General features: G+C 40.9%; 2 protein-coding genes across 5 annotated transcripts in view; one reads left to right on the top strand and one right to left on the bottom strand.

The window, feature by feature from the left end:
* SCYL2 (SCY1 like pseudokinase 2) overlaps nt 1-1751 on the bottom strand; it is an 82009-nt gene extending 80258 nt beyond the window's left edge. For all 4 annotated transcript variants that reach the window (XM_043966631.1, XM_043966629.1, XM_043966632.1 and 1 more), the window contains exon 1: nt 1584-1751. The gene's annotated coding sequence lies outside the window, so the exon portion shown is untranslated. The remainder of the gene's footprint in view (nt 1-1583) is intronic.
* On the top strand, nt 1751-21658 carry DEPDC4 (DEP domain containing 4). Its single transcript, XM_043966634.1, is given in 12 exon segments — nt 1751-2009; nt 3581-3989; nt 4078-4223; nt 11115-11301; nt 13435-13448; nt 13451-13659; nt 14021-14164; nt 14263-14324; nt 14326-14386; nt 17807-17885; nt 21482-21603; nt 21605-21658. Coding segments are annotated over 12 exon segments (1626 nt in total). The 5' UTR covers nt 1751-1870.
* The last annotated feature ends 3391 nt before the right edge of the window (nt 21659-25049 follow it).

Here is a 25049-nt window from a genome sequence, read left to right as displayed (position 1 = left end):
CCCCTCTCCCCCACTCTCATTTCAGACTTGACTGTTACTACTTTGTTCCTACAAACTTACTTCAAACAGCAACATTTACAAACAATACTGTTGCCTAAGTCATTCCTATTCTTTCAAAACGGACCAACACCAACTTACATTTATACTTCTGCAAAAGCACCCGATGAGGTATCGTCTATGTTTATAATTCTGAAGACAGGATAACAAACAACTTCCCCAGTATTTCTTCTTCTCACTTAACCTTTCGTTTTCTTTCTACAAATGTATCTTTCACAACAACAATAACATTTACTTTCAATACTGTTGCCTAAGTCATTCCTAAGCTTCTTTCACCAAAACAACAATAACTAACGCCAACTCTCATTTAGCTTATTCAAAAGCTCTTCTCGGTCTCTCCAGGTAAATTACCCTAAATCTTTATTTCTCAGCAAGACAGGCCAATCAAACAAGAAGTCACTAAGGCAAGCCCCACGGCTTTCAAGCTACCACTGGAAACATAACCTGAAACATTCTTTAGTATACAAGTTTACGGTGACAAACTGACAAATTTGGGATTGTACCTGAAAAACAGCAAAGAGCAGAACCCTTAACTTCCAAGCCGCCAAGTGGAAAAGTAACATGAAATACTACCCTTTGTTGTAGAAGTTAGTTCATAGCGACAAATTCACCAACTTGGGAGTGAAGTTGATTTGTTGGGTTTTTGAAACGTTCATTTTTATACAGCATGGCGAGTCATATTACTTAATAGACTTTTTAAAGAAATTTACGATTTCCCAATCAGCGGGGCGAGGGGGGGCGGGATTCATCCTAGAAACTATTTTTTTTTTCTCGTCAAGAATCAAATACCAAATGTATTAAGGGCCTACTAAGTGCTGTGCTAAGCCCTGGGGAATATAAAGAAAGGCAAAAGCCGGCCCCTGTTCTCCCAGTCTAAGGGGGGAGGGGGAGAACAACTCCAAAAAGACAGCGACAGTTTCGGCTGGAAATTGTCAAAGAGGCTTTAGCATAAGGGGGAGGGGGGGAGTTCTTCCTATTTAAAACAAGCGATCCCTTAGTTTTTATCATTTACAGGACCCAGCCGGAGTAGCCGCAGGGGAGAAGGGAGGCCTTGGGGGGAGAGGGGAGGCGATGGGGGTAGGGGTCGTTCCCGGGTCCAGAAGCAGGCTTGTGCCTGGGGGCTGAGACCCGACCCCCGCTACCCTGCACACAGTAGGCGCTTTCCAAGTGTTTGCTGGGATGGTCCTCCTGCCCGCGGGCTCTCCAGAAGTTGCGGAGGGGCTCCCTTCTCCGGCTCCTTGGACAAACGGAGGGCTCGGGGCGGCCTTGGCGCCGCTGCCCCCCTCCCCGGCCTGAGACGACCCCTCTCTGGGGCACGAGTCCCGACCCGCCCCCCCCCTTCCCAGATTCGGCGTATCCCCTCCTCCCTCGAGGGCTCGTCAGGGGCCGCGGCCTCCCCGGCGGCAGCGGCCCCACTGTCACCCGGCAACTGCAGTCGGGGCGGCCTAGTCCGGGCGGCGACAGCCGCTGCTCCCCTCAGCCCGCGGAGCTGGGACGGCTCCGTCGCGCGCGGCCCGGACGCTCACCTGGTCTAGCCGACGGCCCCCGAGGGGGCGGTGCAAGGACTCGCTCCCCTTCAGCCGCCGCGCTGTCGCTCCGGCTACTCCACCGCCATCGACACCGCTTCCACCGCCTCGGCTGCCGCCGGAGCTCCGGGAGCCGGGAGGGAGGCGGGCGAGGGGAGGGGCAGGAAGAAGAGCAGGTCCCGCCGGTCCGATGAGGTCACTTCCGGTTCTCGAGGAAGGGGCGGAGCCGGCCCGCGAGGCGCTCGAGAGCGTGCCAGCGGGAGGGGTGGGGGAGGAGGAGTCAGAGCATGATGGCGGTTCTTTTGACTCCGCGGTTCCGCAGGCTCAGCAGCCAGAGCGAACTCCGGCTTCAAAGGCGGGATGGCCTCCGGCTCCGGCTTAGCGCCGGCGGAAGTATCAACCGGAAGAGGAGGACAGTTATTACAGGTGAAATTTATCGGGGGAGGAGAAGGGGAGCCAGACTTTGAATTGAGTTTCCTCGAGATTAGGGAGGCCTAGCCCCGCCCCCTTGTTTTAGGCCCGCCCCCATCTGATCTTAACCGAGGGCAGCCTATGCCCAATTGCACCATATCTAGCCCCGCCTGCTTTCTGAGTAGTGCTGCCCATTCCTTGCCTAGTCCCTCCCCTTTCTGTCTTTAAACCTAGGGCAACCTCTGTCCTATTTCCCCGTACACACTTTATCTGTCCCCGCCCATTATCTGCTTATCCCTGCCCCCTCCTGACTGGCCCCGCCCCTATCTGACTTTACCTCAGGGTGGCTTCTGCCCATTTCCCCGGCTACTTTATCTAGCCCCACCCATTACCTGCCTATCCTGCTTCCTCTTGCCTGGCCCCGCGTCCATCTAACCTCACCTAGGGTGGCCACCATATCTAGCCACGCCCATCTGGTATAGCCTCTTCCCCTGCCCAAGTAAACCTCAGTCTCCTTCCTAGTTCCTTGAACCGCTTATCCCTGCCCAGCCCTACTCTGGACCACCCACTCTATCTAATCCCTCCCATCCTTCTTATTTAGGCACTCCCCCTGCCCAGTTCTGTCCAATTTCTTCCACTAATCCCACCCCACTGCCCAGCCCTAGCTTTCCCAATCCCCTCCCTAGTACTTCCCAGTCTCCAGCTACATAGCCCTATCCAGCCCCATCCTGTCCCTTTACCTGGCTCTTGGTTGACTCAAGGAATGTAACCACCCTCCCTCCTTTCTGCCCATAGTTTGGAGTTCTAAAGTGGCAGCTCTTATCCTGAAATTCACTAATGCCAGTACTGGCAGTGAGAGAGTGGACAGCGTTAGGCAAATAGCCTTCTGCTGTCCCATGTAGGGAGAAGGTGTGTGGACCTTCTGATTGCTACAGTTGTTTAAGGAATTAGGGAATTCTTGCTTTTTTATTATGTATCTCTACTACTGACCAAAGACCTGGGGGAGAAAAATAAGATGGATGCTCAAAAGCCAAAAGGATCCTTGAGTTTCTCCTCCCTCCCCCAGAATGTCTTAAAGATGCTGACAAAGAGCCCCACTGATTCTAGCCTCTTCTTTGCTCCTTGCAGAGATGCTCAAATGAACAATAAAATATCCAAAGGGGAGGGAGGAGAAACAGGTTGGCACATCCAAAACCCAGTAATAACGGTTGGCTTGATAGGCCAACCTTGGTGTAAACGGAATGAAAATTACACTGTCCTAGTTTCAGAGTAGGTAGTAAATTCTTAACATGTTAAAGGCATCCAGAATCCTGACAATGAATTCAAATCAGTGAAGTTTAGCTTCATAGAGGTCGAGTGCTGTTTTTATCTTGGCAGAGGAATATTATGGTGTAGTTATTTTAAATATGGGTCACCTTCATAAATTGCAAACATTCCATAGTTTGTATAAGAAAGGAAATGAAATTTATTACGAAATTGGCAAGAATGTATTTCACAAGAGACATACGGTTCACAAAAATAAGTGAAATTATGTATGCATTTGAGTAATCTCAATTCCACAGCATATGCCTAAATGTTTTTTTCAGGATGCTCCGGCCCTTTCCAAGCTACTCAGCTCTGGAATGGTATCATTCACTCTCTTCATACCCAGGTGGAAATAAAAAGAAGACGACAACATTTCCGAACTTACAAAGACTGTTTTACTGGTTCGGATGCTGTCGATGTAGTGTTAGGTCACCTTATGCAGAATGTCTCCTTAAGCAGCACTGATATCTCCCGTCTCAATGGAGTGCGTCTTTGCCAAGCTCTCATGGATCATAAAGTATTTGAACCAGTCGGAATGAAGCTATTCAAAAGTGAAAAGGAACTGGAATTTGAAGACACAAATAGCAGTCTCTACAGGTTTCTGGGCCATAATCCCACTCATGGTCTATCCAAAAGCAATGATCCTAAAAATATGGGGCTTGATCAAATAAAAGCCGAAGAACTCTACAGGTTAGTGACAGTGCAGTACTGCATAATGTGTGCCTTAAACATTTGGGCTTCTAAGTGAAGAAAAATAAGTACATTTTGTTTTTAATAGAATAGAAGATGAAACGATTTCGAATCCTTTAGTACAAGATATTGATGAGAAGGCAATGGAAGAACTAATTCATACTATAAATGGGCGTACATCTTTCCCTCCAGATATCATGGTTGATAAACCAACCCGTGTGCTTTCAAAAAAAGGTAATTGAAGAGCTATTTGTATTTGTAAGTGCTTAATAGAATTGTTTAAGGTGGTGGTAATTAGATACTATAGAAGCCATTTGTGTAAACCTTAATGTAGTATGGGGAGTAGGATTTTAGCTGGAGGATGCTGCATGTATTCTTTGACCTGGTGAAAAAGAATGTTATATGTTAACTCAATTGAGCAAATATTAAGTACCTGTTGCATACAAGGCAATGTGGCAGGCACTGGAAACACCAAAAGAAAAAAAAGAAGAAGAAAAAGATAGGCCCTGTCTTTAAGAAATTTACATTTTACTTTAAGCCCAGTATGAATTTTTAATTCTTATTTTAAGTGAAAAGTAATATCTTTTCTCATTTTTGCCTGAAGATCTGAGGTCCCCTCCAATAATAACTGACTAAAGACGGTCCAAGAATGTCAGCACTTCCTTTGTCTATCATGTTTCTGCACGGGCATTTAATGGCGAGGGTATGTTCTGTGTATCTTATCAGAACCTTATTCTAACCTTACTTTAATTATAAACCTTATCAGAACAACATATATTATTTCTGTCATACAAATTCAAATAGTATTTGTGGTGAATAGAGATGATCTATAAGCAATGCATGGATCACAAACTGAATGGGGTAAGATTTAAACTAGTCACATTTCAAAAGATTAATACAAAGCCAATAAAGATAGTTCTTCATGTCAAAAGCTAAATTTTTCGAGTCCATAGAAGACACATAAAGTCCCAGAATCCTCAAGTTAGAAGGGCCTTTAGATGGGCCACACAGCCCGCCCTCTCCTAAAACAGATGAGAAAACTTTCCCAAGGTGAGACCCCACTCCTCTTTTGAACTACTTTGTAAAGCAGCAAATTAGAAAATGTCTGAAGTTAGAAACTAGGAAAAAAAAGGCTGATTGCTCAAGGTTTTTGGATATCTTTGTCACAGACCTGAATTGCTACACTTTACAAGAAGGGAAAATGAGCAGAGAAGTTGCCCTTTCTGGACTTGTGTATTTTAATAAGTCACTAATAAGGATAGTTCCCATGGTCAAAGGGCCTTCAGAGAGTTATTTTAAAAAAGACATGCCATTTTCTGGTATGATTTCCTAATGTCTAACACAGGGAACAACACAGCTTTTTTTTTTAATACATTCATTTCTTTTCCTGGAAAATAAAACAGCACTATTAAGGTATTTAGGCCTCAAAATTAATGGCTACCTCCTGAGAACATGTATGCACTTTATCTCCTGCTCAGTTATGAGTGACTGATATATAATATGAGTGCAAATAAGAAATTAAGAACTTTTGAAGTTAAGTAAGATTTGATAAAAAGCATCTGCTGAAATCCCAGTCGGACAAGGCAAAGCAGTCCCAAGCTGAAGTGATGGTGGTTCCAAGCCCCTGCCATCTCACTTGGGGTCCATCCTGGTTAGAAGAGAAAGAACTAGGCACTGCCTTATCTGCATTAGAGAAGGTCCTCACCAAGAACTCCCAACACTAATGAAATCACAGGTTTCTTAAAAAATAGATGCAATTAGAAATTGTGTAAGGATTTTAGACCAGCCTCAGGTTTTTAAAATTAGATAATTAGGAAGCCATATTCAGAAATTAATTATCTTTTTTTATGTTCCATAAAGGCATCAAAAGATCCATGATTTCACCAACATGGTTGGCTACTCTTTCCACCAACACAAAGTTGTGACCCCTTCATGGATGATTTCCTTTGCCAAGAAATTCATCACCTGTTGCTCACATTCGTAGCAGTGAGCCTCCTCGGATGTCAGCTAGGAGAGTCCTTAAGGAAGGGATACAGAGTCCAAACTCTAAACCTTTCCATTTGGTGTGAGACCCATCAGAGCTTGTGCTCTGCTGATTGTCATCTTGAAAGCTCAGGGTCCCCTCCATGCCATAGCAAGACACTGGAGTGGGACTTTCTTGGAGGAGTTGAAAATTACAGTAATTTAAAAATTTGCACTTGGCCACTTAACCTATGTAATTTCAGTAAAATTCCAAAGACTCATTTGGGAGGTATTACTACAGAAAGGTCAATGGCACCACCTCCAAATAGTTGGCAAATCCCTTTAGTTTGAAAAGTTTCTGGGTTAAAAGTTGGAAGTATGGCAAGCAGTGATGCAATATAAGTGACATGACTTTAGTCTGCATTGTCAGGCCTGGATCTGGGCAACAGAAAATGAGGGAGCTCCCTTGACTAATTCACCAGAACAGAATGAAGCATAGTCGTTGGCCAGCCAGTAACCTCTCTGCTGACATGATAAACAAATACAGAGCACCTGCTATGTGCAAGGCATCTGTGAGTCCTTTCAGTTATACAAATGGACAAAAGACCATCACTTCTTTTTAAGAAGTCACAATCCAGTGGATAAAGCACTGACCCTGGATTCAGGAGGACCTGAGTTCAAATGTGGCCTCAGACACTTGACACTTACTAGCTATGTGACCCTGGGAAAGTCACTTAATCCCAATTGCCTCACCAAAAAAAAAAAAAGGGAACTGAGATTTTCTATTCCCTCCCCCCCCCCCAAAAAAAAAGAACTCACAGTTGGGGAGATTATATATGAAATAAAATAGGAAATATATTTTTTAAATCTACGATGCAAACATCAAGTAAATGTTTAAATGTCAAAGACTGGAGTGTGCCTTGCCAGAGAGTCCCAAACCTTGGGTGTCCTACAGTTTACATGAGCCCCCCTAACCTAGCTCCTCTTAGCCTGGGAATTGTCATCTCAGATGAAGTTCAGCTACTTCCCCTAACTTCCGTTTGCCAGCAGAATATCCAAGTTTAAACTATTAAGCTTCATGTTAGCCCCTGCTGCTCTTCAATGATTTTTATTCCTCTTTTGTTGAGTCCCTAGTAAATAAATCTCAAGTCTGAAATCCAATGTCACTCCTCTCAAAAAATTACCTAGGAGGGGGCAGCTAGGTGGCGCAGTGGATAAAGCACTGGCCCTGGATTCAGAAGGACCTGAGTTCAAAGCCAGCCTCAGACACTTGACACTTACTAGCTGTGTGACCCTGGGCATGTCACTTAACCCCCATTGCCCCGCCAAAAAAAAAAAAATTACCTAGGAGAGGGATACCTGAAGTTTCTAACTTCATGTACTAGGGTCTCAGTAAATTCTTGTTGAGTTGAATTCACCAAGATTGTTTTGTGTTTTGGGGTTTTTTTTTGGTTTTTTGTGAGGCAATGAGGGGTTAAGTGACTTGCCCATGGTCACACAGCTAGTAAGTATCAAGTGTCTGAAGTCATATTTGAACTCAGGTCCTCCTGAATGCAGGGCCAGTGCTTTATCCACTGTGCCACCTAGCTACCCCAAGACCAAGATTGGTGTGTTGTTTTTTTATTTCAATGCCTTGACCTTTATGGAAAATATCTTTTCTCTCCCTTTCAGCTTCTCTAAAGTATACCCATTCTTTAAGGCTGACCTCTTCAATGAATCTGGCCCCCATTCTTGGAATTCCCTCCCCCTACCTCTAACTATTGAAATTCTGCTTACTCTTGAAAGACCAACTCAAACAAAACCTCTCCAAATAAGCCATCCTTCATGTTAGTAGTGACCTTTCCCCCTTCGGATCTCACATAATACTCTCTACACTTATCATGTGCCCTTTGTATTATTTGTGTCATATCTCCCAATTCCTCGACCAAAGTATTCTTCTGATGTGTCATTATCGCATGGATAGCTCTAGAAAGCAGGCCCACAGATGATAAACCTTAGCAGGTCCTGCTAACCTGGAAAGAAAGATTATGGTATATGAATATTGTGCTGGCTTGTGTTGCCTGCTAGCCAGAGACCAAGCTAAGTTCAGGCATCACCTAGTTAGCCATAGGTAATGAATTTTTCAGCCATAGCATCCTTCAAGGAACTCTTACAAACTGAGTCACAGAAGAGTCGGAATCTTTTTCAGTGGAGATGAAATCATAGGCAGGTAATTAAAGTAGTAAGTAGTGGGTATCCCCTCTCCTAGGCTGTAAGCTATGTGAGGGCAGGGACAGTGCCTTATTTAGTGCTACAGTTACCTCAGTACCTAATACATTTTTCTATATATATCAGGCCCTTAATCAATATTTGTTTATTGGAAATAAACTTTTCTTGACTATTCCAGTCCCTAGGAATGGTTCCCTCCTTTGAACTGTCATAGCGCTTGTCAGTATTGCTAATTTGGAATATATGCTGCCTTATATTGATATTTAGCTAGGGGAGAACAGCATGCCTTCTTTTTCTAAACAGACTGTAAGGTCCTCAAGGACAGTGACTATATCTTAAGCTGCTTTTTATCCCCTACACCAGATGTGTCAAACATGAGGCCTTGATGTAGCCCAGGTCACTCCTGAGAGCAGTCTGAATCAGACTGAAAATTAGGAAATATTTAGCAAAATAAATAAAAGTATAGTAAAACATAGATAATATTACATTTTTAAAACTAAGTCAAAATACGTGGCCCACAGGGATCTCTATGGCTTAGTGGCCCCATTTCTATTTGAGTTTGATGGCACTGGTCTACAGGACTTTGTACTGTGGTCTGCCCATACCAGGCACTAAAATATTTGTTGAAGATACGGATAAAAGATTGAGTCCATCTGGTGACTCCATCCCCTGGCTCCTTATCTGATGGCTACAAACATAATAAGATCCCCACCACCCTTCCTTACAAAAATAAAAATCACTTGACCCTATCAACCTTTGAAGCTAATGACAAATCTGGCCTTTTCTAACTTTGGTCCTCACCAAAGGTATGGTTTGGTTTCAATCTGCCTTCCCTTCCTTATTTCAAATCACTCTTGAATTAATTGAATTGAATTGCTACAGATCTCCCATCTCCTGTCTCTCTGTCTTGTCCCACTTCTCCCTCCTCATCAGCACCTCTGGGAATGCCCAGTTCCCTCAAAGCTCAACTCAGGTACCTCCTCCTAACCAAAGACCCTTCTGATTTCTTTGCATTGTTAAGTGTGCTTGACTTCAGATTACTTTGTGGCTTTATTCTGTTTACTTAAGGACCTGTGCTGTCTCTCCCCAGGGGGATACAAGCTCTTTAAGGATGCAGTCCAGACATTTAATAAACAGTTGTTGAATTACATTTTAAGCTACAATGTCTGTCCTCATGCCTACCTTAATACAGGCGGCTGAGGGTACAGTAGATAGAGCGCTGAACTTCAAAAGTTCAAATCCTGACTCAGACCCCTACTTCCAAATAGATATTAAGTGACTTCCTGTGTGATCCTGGCCAAGTCATTTAATCTCTATTTGCCTCAGTTTCCTCATCTGTAAAATGGGGAAAACAGCATTTCCTCCCCAGGCTGTTGTAAAGATCAAATGAGGTAGGGACAGCTAGGTGGTACAGTAGATAAAGCACTGGCCCTGAATTCAGGAAGACCTGAGTTCAAATTTGACCTCAGTTTTGCATCACTGCTCTAATTTTTTCTCTTGTAACAGGATTAATGCAGAAATAGGATTAATGTTATTATGTGGATATATATGTGTGTGTATATATCTATCTATATGGATATGGATATGATATATAGATATATAGATATAACCTATATCAGATTACCTGCTGTCTAGGGAAGGGGGCAGGGAGGGGAGGGATGGAGAAAAATCTGAAATTGTAAAGCTTGTATAAACAAAAGGTGAGAACTATCTTTACATGTAACGGAAAAAATAAAATACCTTATATGTAAAAAAAAATAAAATAATAAAATAAAATAAAAATAAACTCTGAAAAAAAAAAATTTGACCTCAGACACTTGACACTAACTAGCTGTGTCCCTGGGCAAGTCACTTAACCCTCATTGCCCCCACCCCCAAAAAAATTTTTAATTAAAAAATATCAAGTGAGGTAACAACATACTAAAGTACTTTGGGATCCTTAAAGCGTTTGATAGATGCTAGCTCTTATTGTTCTAACAGCCCTGTGAAGTAGGTAGTACAAGTATCATTGTTCTCATTACCACTGAGAGCCCAGAATCTTCACAATCAAGTGATTTACCCTGGGTTTGGCAATTAGTGTCAGTCAGTCAGTTGGCCAACAGTCACCAAGTATTTTTAAAGTCCTTAATAGGTGGGTTAAGCAATAGGTGCATTAAACCATGGGGGTACAAATAAAGACAAAAATAATCAAGCCCTGCCTTCAGGGAGCTCACATTCTAATTGGTGAGACACCAAGCAAAAAATTGTATGTACAAAGTTTACGTAGTATAATGGGAGATCATCTCAGAGGAAAGACACTAGCAGTGGGTAGAACTGGAGGAGTAGAATTCGAGCTGATTTGAATGCCAAAAGTGGAAGGGAGGAGAGAGAGCATCCTAGGTGTAAGGAGGCAGAATTCAAACCAAGGACTCCCTGGCCCATGTACAGGGTTCCATTGGCTCTACCATGGTGGTTCTTGCTTCGTTCCTGCTTTGCTCAAGTTGCAAACACTGCTCTTTTGTCCAGGGAAACTTGGTTTGTAATTTATTTATAGTTTTCTGGCTTAAAAATACCATTTGCTTCCTACATGCATACTCTTTCACCTTATAGTATATTCTATTCTTACAGAGAATTTTTTTTTCCCATTTTGCATATTATGAGACAGAATGGCATAGTGGAGAGAGGGCTGGCCATAAAGCCAGGAAGACCTAGGTTCAAGTCTACCCAGTGGCATATAACGATGGCCTTGTGACCCTAGGCAAGTCACTTTGCCTCTTGGCATCCACAGAAATCTCATAAGATGAAAAGTTCAGGAGCAAGTACTAAGATCTTCGATAGTTGAGGAAGTCTTCTCACCCACAAAATCACAAGACTGGTCCAAAAACTAGTGCTAATTAGTAGCAATCCCTGATTGGAAATAGTTTATTGGTTTATATGCCTTACTGATGATGGGTTTTTTCCTTGTACTTTCTTCAGTTGTAGAAGATGTGTGGAAAGAGCAGACATTGTTAAGACTCCTCCAGTTAATTCACCTTCCCATCTTAGAAAGTATTTTAGACCCTCCAGTAAAAAACCAAAATGTGCAGTTGAACCGAAAAGAAGATCTCATCATCTCCAACACTTGCTTAGATAGAGAGGTTATTCATGGCCTCAGTTTGTCTGAGTAAGTATGCATCCTTATTATCAAACAGATAAAAAGCTATATAATGTTATTGTTACTACTAAAAGTGTTCTTGCTCATATTTTGTATTTGATGTTATAAGTTACACCAGAACACACTTACAATAAAATGTGGCATTGTTCTTCTAATACAGAGAGTCCATGTGAATTTTCTCACATTTCTATTGGCTGAATAACATATTCTAAAGGCAGGACAGATAAAAGTTCCTTTCTGAATTGGTCCCGGCCATTGTTCCTTGCTGGTATATAAGAAATGAACAAAGTCAAACCTGGTTTTCATATAGCCTTTCAGAGTTGTTCATTATGTTCTGGGGTTTTGTTTTCGGTTGTTTTAGTATTCAGATGCTTAAGTGGATCTGTGACTCACTAATGTAACTCCTCCTTGGGCCTCAGTTTTAAAATAGAGTTGAACCAAATGGCCTCTCGTTCTGAAATCCTACAATCCTTCCAAGGATATGGTCACAGTCTATATCCATACCTGCCCCACCCCCTTCCCCACTGAATCCTCTAAGTTCACCATGGTGTGACCATGCATTGTGCCTGAGGTCTTCACTTCATCTTGATATGAGAAGATGCCCTTAGAGCCCATTAGACCACCCAACAGTTATCCCAACTCCGGTCACAAGACTAGCTTCCTCTTCTTTTTTTGTTTAATTGGTTCTTTTTAAAAAATTATTGATATTATTTGGTCTTTACATCACTTTCATTTCTAAATATATCCCTCTCCCTCCCCTGTCCAGCAACTTAACAGAAATTTAAAAAGAAAGAGAATAAAAAAGAATTCAGTAAAACTAAGTCTGGGGGCAGCTAGGTGGCGCAGTGGATAAAGCACTGTCCCTGGATTCAGGAGGACCTGAGTTCAAATCCAGCCTCAGATACTTGACACTTCCTAGCTGTGTGACCCTGGGCAAGTCACTTGCTCAAAAAAAAACCAACAAACCCATAAAACAAAAAAAACCACCCTACATCTGGCAGTATAGTACTGGGTGTCCCCAAAGTCTCAGTGAAGCTTTAACCTCTAATAGTTGAATAGACTTTGGTGACCCCTTATTTATGCAGGGTCCTGTGCCCACAGTCCCCCACCACTGCAAAGAAGGAAGGAAGGTGAGCCTTCTCAGAGCTCCCTTCTTGTTAGCTACATTGTAGTCATTATATGTTTGTTCATGGGTCTGCTGATTCACTCTTTGTCAGTTCATGTCAGTCTTCCCATAATTCTCTGAATTCTTCATGGCATTTCTTACGGCACAGCAGTAACCCGTTATATTTTAGTATGACTATTTGTTTAGCCTTTCCTCGGTCTACTTTTTTTCCAGTTCTTTGCTTTAACAAAAAGTGCCGCTGTGGATATTTTGGTGTGAACAGAACTTTCTGTCATTGACTTACTTGAGGTTCACACCTAGCAGTGGGACCTCTGGCTTGAGGCTTATCGATGTTTTAGGCACTTTTCTTAGCATAATTGCAAGTTGCTTTCCAGAGTGTTTGGACCAATCCATAGCTCTACTAAAAGTGTAGTAGTGTGCCTGTCTTTCTATAGGCCTGCCATCATTAACTGCTCCCATTTTGGGGTCATCTTTGCTGGATGTAAGATAAAACCTCAGGATATTTTGATTTGTATATCTCTTATTTTCAATGATGCTGAGTTTGCACTTATTTCCTAGAGATCTCTCTAGTTCATATTCTTTGACCACTTATCCCTTGGGGATAAGTGAGGATCACTCCATTTCTGTGGTTCTTGTTCCTAGTTCTCTATTGGCACATAGCTCAGTGTTGCCCCCAATCACACCCACCCAAGTGAGGCTTATGTTTAATTATTTGGGGACTCCAGTGTCTTATGTTTTGCAGCCTTAAAGCACCAGTAAAATGGATATATTGAAATGATACACTTTCATTTCAGGGAGAAGTTTGGGCTCCTTAAAGGAGGACTGTGATTTCCCAAAGGCAGTCATGACCTCTCTTCCATTCGATCCTGAATAGCTCTCATTGCAGTTGCTTATATAAATTTAGTTTTCTGTTCAGTGTTTATGTAATACTATACGTGTGTGTATATAATAAAGCATTAAACAATCCTTTTCTGCATTTAGTTAGAAATCGACCTGTGTTTTCTTCTTTTTTCCAGGATTGACAATTGGCTCATGCAGCAATCGAATGCCTGGAATATTCCCCAGACCCAGCTAATAGGATGGTCAGTCAGCACTTAGTTCGAAATACTAACGAAGAAACCAAACTGAATATTCATAAGAAGATATTCTTTGATGTTATAGTAAAATATTATAACCAAGAGAGAGAATGTTTACTTAATGACAGTTATTCTGATGTTCATTCAGGAATTATTGAACTTCTGGTAAGAGTGAAATTTCAAAGAGGAAATGTTTAATCTTAAGTTAATTTTTATCACATAATGTGTATTTAAATTTAAAGTTGAAAATGGAGAAATGCAAATTACTTTTGCAGCTTAGTACCTTCTTATGTTCTTTGAATCTGGTGACATTTTAACAAGACTCAGATGATCAAGTGGCTTTTTACTGATAACATTTTTTTGAGGTCATTTACACGGGCCACAAAAATCTAATGTCTAAACCAAGTACTGTGGCTTCCTTTTATAGCATTATTCAGGCTATTTCTGTCTTGTCTCATGCTATTTAAAACCCAAATGCTGCTGCCTTCATGGATGTGCATTTGAATTGTTTCTAACACCTGTAACAGAGAGCGGGAAACGAGCAGACGCTTGGAAGCTTCACAGCTCTACCTTGAGACTCCTGTTCCCCAACATCAGGGAAGAATTACGCCGACTCCTGACTTTTATGGCCATAGCGGCAGACCCTCACGGCTACAAGTTACAAAAACAGGTACGACCGGTATTTTGGATGGGAACGCGTTGGCACTTTTCTCTTGTTCTTCTTGTTAAAAGTGTTGATTCCTGTCAACTTTGATTCTCTTTTTGCAGTATGATAACAGAACAGTGGTCATGAAAATGCTTACTAAAGCTGTTTTGCAAACAAGTCACTGTCAAAGTACAAACTGAGCAACTGGTGCAATTTCTGCTAGAGAACCACTGTGAGCTTCTTAAGGTATCATCTTTTTTATCTTCCCTTGACACATTTGCACCAAGCTGTCTTTATTCCATTATATTTAGGTAATTGCTTGTATGAGCATTTGTCATTCCCCCCACCCACCCCCACAGAGCAGAAAAAATAAAACTTTCATAACAGGTTTGCATAAGCCAACAAAACAAGCTCCCACACCCTCAGTCTTCATTTGCAATCCATCCTTCTGCAGCAGGAGGTGACTGATTTGTTCAGCCCTCTGGACTCTCAGCATCAGCCAGAGGCCTCCAGTCTTTCAAAACGGTTTCTTCTTTATAATGTTGTCACTGTATGCACTGTTCTCCTTCTGTGGATTCAGTTGTTTTAATATCCAAAGGCTAAATGACAGGTGGGGGGGGGCAGTTCATCAGCCTTTTGGACATACACATGTTTTTGAATCTAAGTAACTGTGGCATTTAATGGAGACTGTGTTTAGAATTCCTTTTGTTTTTTTTAAATACATCAGTACTGTCTTCTGATACTGGATCATAGAATAATACTTTTAGTTGCAAAGGCATTAATGTATTTAAAATTTTTGTTACAGTGTGTATAGTATCTCTGGCAAGCAGTTCTTCATTGCCCTCCCAGAGATTTCTCTGACCGTTACCTCATCTTTCACTGGCCAGGTCAGAAGACCTGTGTTTGAGCCCCAGTTCAGCCATTAACTGTGGCCATAGACTCGTTTTTGAATCTCTCTGAGTCTTGTAGTTCTCACTTGTAAAATGAGGGTAATAATATCCTCAATAATAATATATATATATAATATTCTCAATAACATAATAATATTCTCAATGAGAAAATTGGAAAATAGTTTGGCAGAAACTAGGTATATACCAACTTCTCTCCAGCACCTAGCAAATGTCTGGCATATACAGTAGGTACTTATTGATTAATTGATCATACACCATATACCAAGATCAATTTGAAATGAGTACTTGATTTAAACATAAAGGGTGACAATAAACAGATCAGAGAAACAAGGAAGAAACTGTCAGATCTGTGGATGAGGAAGAATTCATCATGAACAAACAAGAAATAGAGAGTATCATAAAAGGTAAAATGGAAAATTTTGATTACATAAAATTTGAAAAGGTTTTACACAAAACCGATATGGCTAAAATTAGAAGAGAAGCAAGTGAATGGGGGAAAAAAACTTTGTAGCAAGTTTCTTTGATAACAGTCTGATCTCAGAGATGTATAGGGAACTGATTCAAATATATAAAAATAAGAGCTATGCCCTAATTTATAAATGATCAAAGGATATGAACAGGCAATTTACAGAGGAAGAAATGTAAGTTATCAAAAGCCATATGGAAAAATGCTCTGAATCACTAATAATTAAGAATAATGCAAATTAAAACAACTCTGGGGTTCCACGTTAGAGGCAGCATATTTGAAAAGTTGATCAAAAAAAGGAAAATGACAAACAACAGGCTATTAAAACACATGTGCATTAATGCACTTTTGGTGGATCTCTAAATTGTTCTAGCCATTCTAGAAAGCAATTTGGAATTTTACCCCAAAGGTTATTAAACTATGCATACCGAGTCATCCCACTAATAGGTTTATACCCAAAAGAGATCAAAGAAAGAAAAAGGACTCATATATACAAAAATATTTGTAGCAGCTCTCTTTGTGGTGGCAAAAACTTGGAAACTGAGGGGATGCCCATTAAATGGAGAATAGCTGAACACATTATGATATATGAACATAATGGAATACTTTTGTGCTATAAGAAATGATGAAGGTAATGGTTTCAGAGAAACCTGGGAAGACATGTATGAACTAATGCAGAGGGAAGTGAGAAAAATTAGGAGAAAATTAATGCAGTGATAACAGTTTTGTAAAAAAGCAAACATTCAGAGCCTTCAGAACTCTGCTCAACACTGTGATGGACTTCAGTTTCAGAGTACTCTTCATGAAGCATGCTACCAAATTCCAACAGAGAGGTCATGTATACAGAGTACAGACTAAGGCTTTTTCTTTTTGTAAAAAACAATGGCACTGTGGGAATGTGTTTTGTTTGTTACTATTTGTCACAAGGGCTTTGTTTTTCTTTCTTTTTCTATTGGGCAATGGGAGGTAAAGAAGGAGGGTTTGGGCTAATTGAAAAAAAAAAAATTTAAGACCTGATTCAAATTCCCACCAAAAGAAAACAACTTGGAATTAGATGAGGAAAGTCAATAAATTGTTGCTTTTTGACCCAACAATCCCTCTACTGAGCATCAAAGAACATCCCCAAATATTCCAAAATATTTACAGCAGTGCTCTTTGTGATGGCAATAAAACCAGAATAGAAAGAGGGTGTCCATTGAGTGGAAAATGAATGAAAAAAATTGTAGCATACTAATGTATGTTATTATTGTGCTGTAAGAAATGATAAATGTGAGGGATTCTGAGAAAAGAACTTGTATATGCTGGTACAGTAAGAAGGAAGAACAGAGAATAGTGTACACAGCAACTATAATAATGTTTTTAAAAAAATAAAAACCAAAAGGCAGCTGGGCTTCAAGTAACTGCAAAGGGTGATCTTGGTTTTGGAGAGCAGACAATCAAAAAACCACAATTTCCTCCCCGGTGAAGAGTGGTGGGGAACTGTTGGATGGATTGCCTTTGATGACTGATTTTAATTAACTCCTTTCCTATTTAAAAGAGAAAGCTCCATGGCTGGAGAGAGGGAGTGGGTTGTTGTATTGGAAGTGATTGTTTTTAAAAAAAAAAAAAAAGGAAGAGAAGAGAAGAGGAATCTACCAGTAGCAACTACGAGGGACGAGAAGTCCCTTGCATCCTTGCCAGAGAAGCTGAGTCCCTGGGACTATTGGGAATAAGGTCAAATACAAAGCAAACTGGAAGGGGAGTATTTCTTGACTTTACAAAAATAATGTTTTCCTGCCTTAATATTATTATGATGGAGACATTAGTTAACACTGCTTTCAGAAATGTTCTGATTTGTTAAATACAAATCATTTGTGGATATATTTCAGCATTCTTGGCTATGGGTGGTGACCCCGGTGTCTAGCAAAGTCTGGACCTAAAGTAATGAAACATTTTCTTTTTAAAAATATCCTTTCATTTTTACTGGTAATAGGCATTTTATAGAGCTTTTAAAGTTTACAAAGGCATTATTTAGGACCCTCAAAACAATCATGTGAGAAAGACAGGAGAGATATTACTATATTTTACAGATAAGGAAACCCAGGGTCAGGGAAGTTATGTGACCTACATGTTGCTAGTGTCAGAGGCAGGATTTGATCCCAGGTCTTTCTGACCCTACATACAGCATATTATACAATGTACTCTCCATCAGTATGTGAATTAATTAGGTTTTACTATTGATAGATTCTGGACAGAAGCCATACTTTATATTTTCAGTTCTAATTAAGTCAAACATCTGTTTTTATATAGACACCTTTGAATTTGTTGGACCTGGTCAGTAGGAAATTCAGAAGCCTTCTTCAGGGAGAAGATCCAGATCTTTCATCAGGTACAAAACTGAATCGTGTGCCTCTTGCAGTTAAATTCAGTGAGGCTCTATTACTTAAGTACCGCCTACATTTAAGGTGCTCTACTGGCTGCTCAAGCTATAAGAATAGAGTCCCTACCCCAAAGAAACTTAGGATCTGGGGGTGGTGAGGTGAAGGTAGGGAGAGGAGCTGAGACAGGGTCTCAGAGAATTAATATGTGTGTTATATGTTGGAATAAAATTAATTAAATGGGAGAAGGGAGAGTGGCACAGAAGGGAGGCTTCATAGAAGAAGGTGGCACCTGGGTTTGGCTTTAAGAAAGAGAAGTATTTCAGTAGACAGAGACTGTCGTGTCACTCCAGGAATGGAGGAGGTGTGACGTATGTATGCAGGAAGGGGTAGAGTAACTTTCAGAGTTTTACCAAGTTGTAGCTCAGTTAAGCTAACTTTCCCCTCCACTATTTCTATGGCAAGTAGAATAGCATCCCAGTTCTTTCTTATAGTTTTCATTGTATTGTGTTTTTGCTGAGTGGGTGACAGCCTCTCTAAAACGTCCTCCTTGGCTACTTTTTGACCACTTTGTTTATATTCTTTCCTCCTTTTATTTCTAGTCTGACTTTGTCATTTCTGTATTGAGGTTTTGTAGGTAAGGGTGGGGATGGTCTTAAGGATAGGGAACAGGGCTCAAGAAGACCATTCCAGTGCCTTTTCTTTCTCGTAATCATCTATGCCAAAGAACAACTTAATATGCAACTGGTTCTGATGATCCTAATTATTAAAATTCATCTTTTCCAAATCTGTAGTTTAACTGCAGAAAACTACCAATTTTTATCCATCAAGCTAAAAAACGGTCATAACAGTGTAGAAAGCATAGCACTAAAAATGCCCAGGAAATTTCAGGAGACAAAAATGTTTTAATGAGCCATTAATAAAACCCCTGGCTTCAGTATCTGTTCATAAATACACAAAATCTGGCAAAGATACAAAGTGAACTAATAAAGGCAAGGAGGAAAATTTGACATCTTAGCTATAATCAGAAAGTAGTCAAATTAGGACTAGATTGCCTAGAATTTGGTCCTTGAATAGAATACCTTTATTCAAAAGGACAAGGATTGGTCCTGTGAGGAATAACATTGTGTATTAAGAACATACTGTTGGAGGGGCAGCGAGGTGGCGCAGTGGATAGAGCACCTGCCCTGGATTCAGGAGGACCTGAGTTCAAATCCGGCCTCAGACACTTGACACTTACTAGTTGTGTGACCCTGGGCAAGTCACTTAACTCTCACTGCCCCACAAAAAAAAATTAATAGTAATAATAATAAATTAATTCCATCCTTTAGTCAATCAACAAGCATGTATTAAGCACCTATATTAGGTTAGGCACTAGGTATACAAATGCAAAAATGAAATAACCCCTGCTTTCAAAAAGCTTAATGGAGTTGTACTGGACGGATTAGCAAAGGAAAGCTGTCTTCTGGACCTGCTTCTCACCATCTGAGAACTCATTGCTGGAATGTAGTGATTGTAGCTTAGGGGGAAGTGACCACTTGAACTCAGAAATTGTGCTAGAGCAGGAAGTCCATCCCAGAATACTAAAACAGCGGGTGTATGTGGAGGCTAAACCATGATCAGTGAGTGATTTTTGAAAGTTAGTGGGATACAGAACAGGCACTACAGGATTGGAAATGGATAAATCTTGTCCCAGTTTTCAAACACAGGAAGATAGTGGAGTCTGCCAACTAGGCCACTGAGCTTGACTTGAGCACTCGTTATGTGAAGGCATAGTTAGGCTCGACAGCTAGCAAAGGGAGTGGGGGCTCCATCAGAATAGGTAAGGATAGGATGACCTCAGCTACTCCAGGGTTACTCGATTAGCAGATGAGACAACTGTTAGGTGGCCTGCACATTTAGGTGAATTCAAAACGAGTTGAACCAAAAGAATGGTCATTAATGATTCAGAGTTAAGTCAGAAGATTTCTAGCACTTAGTACAATGCCTGGCATAGAGAAAGCACTTAGTAAATTTTGATTGATTGATACTGGAACACTCCAGAGATCTATACTTGGCCCTGTGCTGTTTGACACTTTCATCAATAAATTATTAGGTAAAGACATAGATGGAGCATTTATCAAATTAGATGATGACACAATGCTAGGATGACAAAGTCAGGATCCAAAAAGATCTTTACAGCTTAGACCATAGGACTGAATCTAAGAAAATCAAATTTAACATGGATAAATATCAAGTCTTACACTTGGGTTCAAAATTAATCAAGTTTTGCCAGTAGAAGAGACAAAAAGCATAGCTAGACAAAATTTTGTCTGAAAAGGATCTAGAGGTCTTAGAGGATTACAAGTTCAAGAGGAATCAGTCGTGGGATATGGAAGATTGTGTGTTTTTAAAAAAAAAAAAGGAATAAAGCATTGAGGATTAAGGAGATGATAGCTCCACTGTGTTCTGTCCAGGTCACACCACACTCCATCTTCAATACTATATTCATTTCTGGGCATTTCACTTTAGGAAAGGCATTGCTAAGTTTAGAGTACTCAGAGGACTGTGACCAGAAATCATGAAGGACTGTGTGAGGTCATGCTGATTTAAAGAACTGCAAGGTTGACCCTGGAGATTGAGAAAATCATGCTAGCCATGCTATTGTAATTTACAGCTCTCTGAGGGAGGGCATTATGTCCTGTTGATCTTGGTATAACTGCCAACCTGTTGTCCAGTGAATTACACAGTATATTAGCATTCTGAGAATTTTTCATGAGAGTTTCTCCCACATGTTAGTTAATCAGCCCATGAAATCTGAGGATACCAACTTACAAAAGCAGCCGGTTGCCCTTGAGAATTATATTGAGAGTCAGTGTAATGTAGTACATAGAGTGCCAGACTAGGAATCAGGGGGATCTGAGTTTGAATCCTGCCTCAGACGCAAAAGTTGTAACCTTGAGCAACTCACTCAATCTTTCTTAGCCTCCGTTTCCTCCTCTGTAAAATGAGGATAATAATAGCATCCACTACCTAAGATTGTTTTAAGGATTAAATCAGATAACGCATGTAAGGGGCTCTGCAAAGCTGACAGTGCTATAGACATGAACTGTTGTTGTCCTTTGATTAGTCATGAAGTCATTTGTACTTTTAGGTCACCCAGAAGCTGTTACTCTTGTTTGTCCTCCATTTCTTGAAGAGGACAGTTTCATCTGGGTGATGTCACGACTTGCAGTGAATTGGATTTAAGTGAGGGAGGGCTGTGCAACATCACCAACCTCACTCTCTCCTCCACAGCCATGTGGGTCCAGTGGCAAGATAGAGATCAGGATGACTGGTGGTAGCCCCACATATTTAAGGCAATTGGGGTTAAGTAATGTCTGGGGTCAGATTTGAACTCAGGTCCTCCAAACTTCAGGGCCAGTGCTCTATCCACTGCACTGCCTAGCTGCCTCAAAAGCAAAGAAGCATTTAAGGATGACAATGCTTAAGACTGCCATCCAAACCTTAGGAGAAAATGTATTCAGCATGAGGCAGTCTTGTTCACAGATGCATTTGAGTATAGTACTACAAGACCTATGTAAATATTTTTATTTTGTTTTCCAAACTGCATAATTTTTATTTTAAGGTTTCACATTTTGTCAGCGTTTGACTCGTGAAGAATACGAGGAACAAAAACAAAGGACAAATGAACAGCTCCAACAGTTGGTTCGGGGCATTAACATCAGTTCCAGTATTCCTTTCAAACAGAAAAAAGAAACTGATGAAGGAATTTCAGAAACATCACCCATCAGCTTTGAATTAACATTTTAGAGGCAAGAAATCGGATGCAGTTTCATCCTCCAGTTTCTTGCAGAGGGTAGAGGAGCTTTTTTCTTTATACAATTCCTTTCTAAGACTGCCAAATTAACATTTGAGTAGAAAGATATGATGAAAACTATAGCCTCCAAATACCATGATAATTCAGTCAACATTTAACTTTTAGAAAAAGAAAAGTCAATCCCTCAGTTATGCTACGGAATCATTTGTTTGTGCTCTACTGAATAGTTTACACTACTGTAGAACTGAGAAGTTATGCTGCTACTACTAGGGGGGGTGGTCTGATGGAGTCAAGTCCCTCAGGAGGCCACCTGGATTTCAGAGAAGAAACATTCTTCGTTGAAGCTCTAGTTAAAAGTCTTCTACACTGGTGTCTTTTGCCCTTTGCTGCTAGTACGTCAATGGCTCAAGATTATCCAAAGGGATAATATAACAGAAGAGGATCTTCGGTGAGGCTGCTCCTCCCTCTGCTGTGGATCGCGGTCATCCCTGTTTTCCTAGCCTTTGCCATCCTTGTCTGTGCCTTCCAATAAATCCCGCAGAGGTTCATTCCATCCCAAGCAGCCAAAGCCTTCCCCTGCTTATATTAAATATTTCACATTTACCAGTGCAGCACTCTGCATGTGGGTGATGCCCTTCACCTCCTGCTGTATGACCAACCCTTTTCCTACACACACTTCCCTGATTATTTTTCTTCTTTGGGCGGGGCAATGAGGATTAAGTGAATTGCCCAGGGTCACACAGCTAGTATCAAGTGTTTTAGGCCTCCTTTGAACTCGGGTCCTCCTGAATCTGCCAGGGCCAGCGCTTTATCTACTGTGCTACCTCACTGCCCCTGATTATATCTTTTTTGCTACTTAAGGTAATTTATTAGTTGTATGCTACAACCTACTTATCATCAATTTTTTTCTTTTTAATTTTATTATTTTTTTCAACCAGGCATTTTTTCTCCCTCCTCATCTTTCCATTGAACAGCAAAAAAAAATTTTTTAAACTAAACTAAAAATAAAGCCCTCGTGATAATTATGCAAGTCAAATAAGACATCCGCATGTTGGCCGTAACCCCAAATCATGTCTCATTCTGCGTTTTTCTGTCCGTCATCACCTCTGTAATTGAGGGGTACCACTGCACTCATCAGAATTCTCATCTTTCTCCAATCAGTTTTCTACTGTCATCCTATGAATCTTTTCCCCTGGTTTGCTTAATTCCTTCTTCAGTTGACACAAGTCTTTATAGTTTCCTCTGAAACTTCCCTTCCTTTCCATTATTTCTTGTGACATGAGACTCTATTACATGTATATGCCATAATTTGTTTAGTTATTTGGTAATAAGTAGACAGACACCCTACCCCCTTACTTTCAAAAGTTTTGCTACTGTACATAGGAATCCTTTTCCACTTTCTTTGATGTCTTCAGGTTACAGAATTAGTAGTGTTAACATTGGATCAAAAGGTATGCTCGGTTCAATGATTTTTGGATCAGAGTTCCAAATTGCTTTCCAGAATGGCGTGACCAAGTCACAGCTTCAACAACACATGCATCTTTTCATTGCTCTTGGGGTCACCAATTCTGATTATTCTAAGGGTGTTGTATTCCATGATTCACAACCACAGAGCATCACTGGCAGACCTTTGGCATTAAAATGATGTGTTTTTGTGGCAATGAGCACTTTAGAACTATTGGAAGTGTAAAGTTCCCTGACTACTTATATTCATCTCTTCACCTATTTAAATTTGAGATGACTCAATATACAACAGATGGATTAAGTCAATGAGTTCATCCTACTGCGTGTTATAACCTGGACAGTATATAGTTGTCATCCACTTTGTTTTCCACGTGTCAAAGGTGGAGAATAGCACCTATATCCCATAGGTGTTGGGAGGACCAAATAATAAGATCATTAATGTGGAGAACATTTTATAAATTTTAGATCTTGGCTGTTTGTATTATTGTCTGAAAACATAGGTATTTGGCATTTGAATATAGCGAATCCCTGCCCTAAAGGTGCTTACTATCTATTGGAGAAAGGAACTAAGCAAATCACTGTAGTATAGAACATGGAGATTGTTTGGTGTAATGGCTGGAGCAATGAGCTAGAAGTCAAAGATTCAGGTTCAAACACTCAACTTGACCACCCATGAACTGTGTGATCTTAGGAAAGTCACATCCCTTCCCTGGGCCTTGGTTTTGTCATCTATAGAACAGATGCAGTGCCTCCAGGGACCAGAGAAGCCCATGACTTTGAGTAGGAGGCCTGGGACAGGGCATGGCAGGTAGTATGGTAGCAGTAAAGGTTTCATGTGCTCATGGTGCTTGTTGACTGGCTGGAGATCAGCAGTCCACTCCAGCTGGAACACAAAATACATACACAAGACAAAGCAAAATGGAAGGTTGAGCTAGGCCATCTTGTCCTGGGGGTATGGCTAAGCAGTTGGTACTTTACTCAGTGGGCAGTAGGGCATTATTAAAGACCTCTAAGATGGTGGACAAGTCTCTTTTGCAACAATGAAGAGTATTCACATTCACAAGGCTGGCCTTTTGTTTCACAAAAAGCCTGCAACCATGAAAAGCATTAGGCAGTTTCTCAAAGGCAGCCCAGTGTCAATAAATGTCCAGACTGACTAACCCCACAGCTTGTCTACTGGACTGCATCCCATCTGGACGAGAGGCACTCTGCTTCATCCTGTATGGGTAGTTAGGCTGAATTCCTTTCAGTGATCTCATCTCATTTGGGAGGCTCTCCAATATCCGAGGACTTGGTGCACTCAGGGTGATGTTATCCACAAGCAGGCTGAAAAACTTTTGAGAAAATATCTATGCCTACTGAAGCCTATGATGTCTCCATCAATTTCAAGAATAATGTAAGTGCACACTAAGAATGTCCATGATGAAGGTTTGAGAAAGGAAGATATGAGCTTTTTACAAATGAGATTCTAGAAGAGAATGCCTCTGCACAAACTGAAAGGTGTCCAGAGAATACAAGATCCCTTCATGCTGGACATTTGTTAATATTTGAGCTAACTGCTGTCCTCTAACCAGGCATCTTCATGCACATGTCAGTCATGAAGGGTTCATCAAAAGATATAAGAGAGAACTGTGTCTGACAACCCACAGATTACTAATTATTAAGAGAGATAAAAACAGTGCAGCAGATATCCTTGAAATGCATTTGCCACTCTCATGGCCAGAGCCCAGTCTATACTGAAGACAGATGACCCAAGAGATGGCAGGGGTCCAGATCCTCCTCTTTGCAAATTCCATTCTACTGGTTGCATCAAGCCCTGGAACTATGCAGAGCCTCCTAAATTTCTTCATGACCTTAACAAACTGGCACCAGTTCTTCTCAATCAAAAGCAATATTAACAATAGTGCTTTGT

The sequence above is a fragment of the Dromiciops gliroides genome, chromosome 5 (genome assembly GCF_019393635.1).
Source record: "Dromiciops gliroides isolate mDroGli1 chromosome 5, mDroGli1.pri, whole genome shotgun sequence".
NCBI lineage: Eukaryota > Metazoa > Chordata > Mammalia > Microbiotheria > Microbiotheriidae > Dromiciops > Dromiciops gliroides.
The sequence above is the reverse complement of the archived record's forward strand: the minus strand, read 5'-3'. Positions and strand labels throughout refer to the sequence as shown.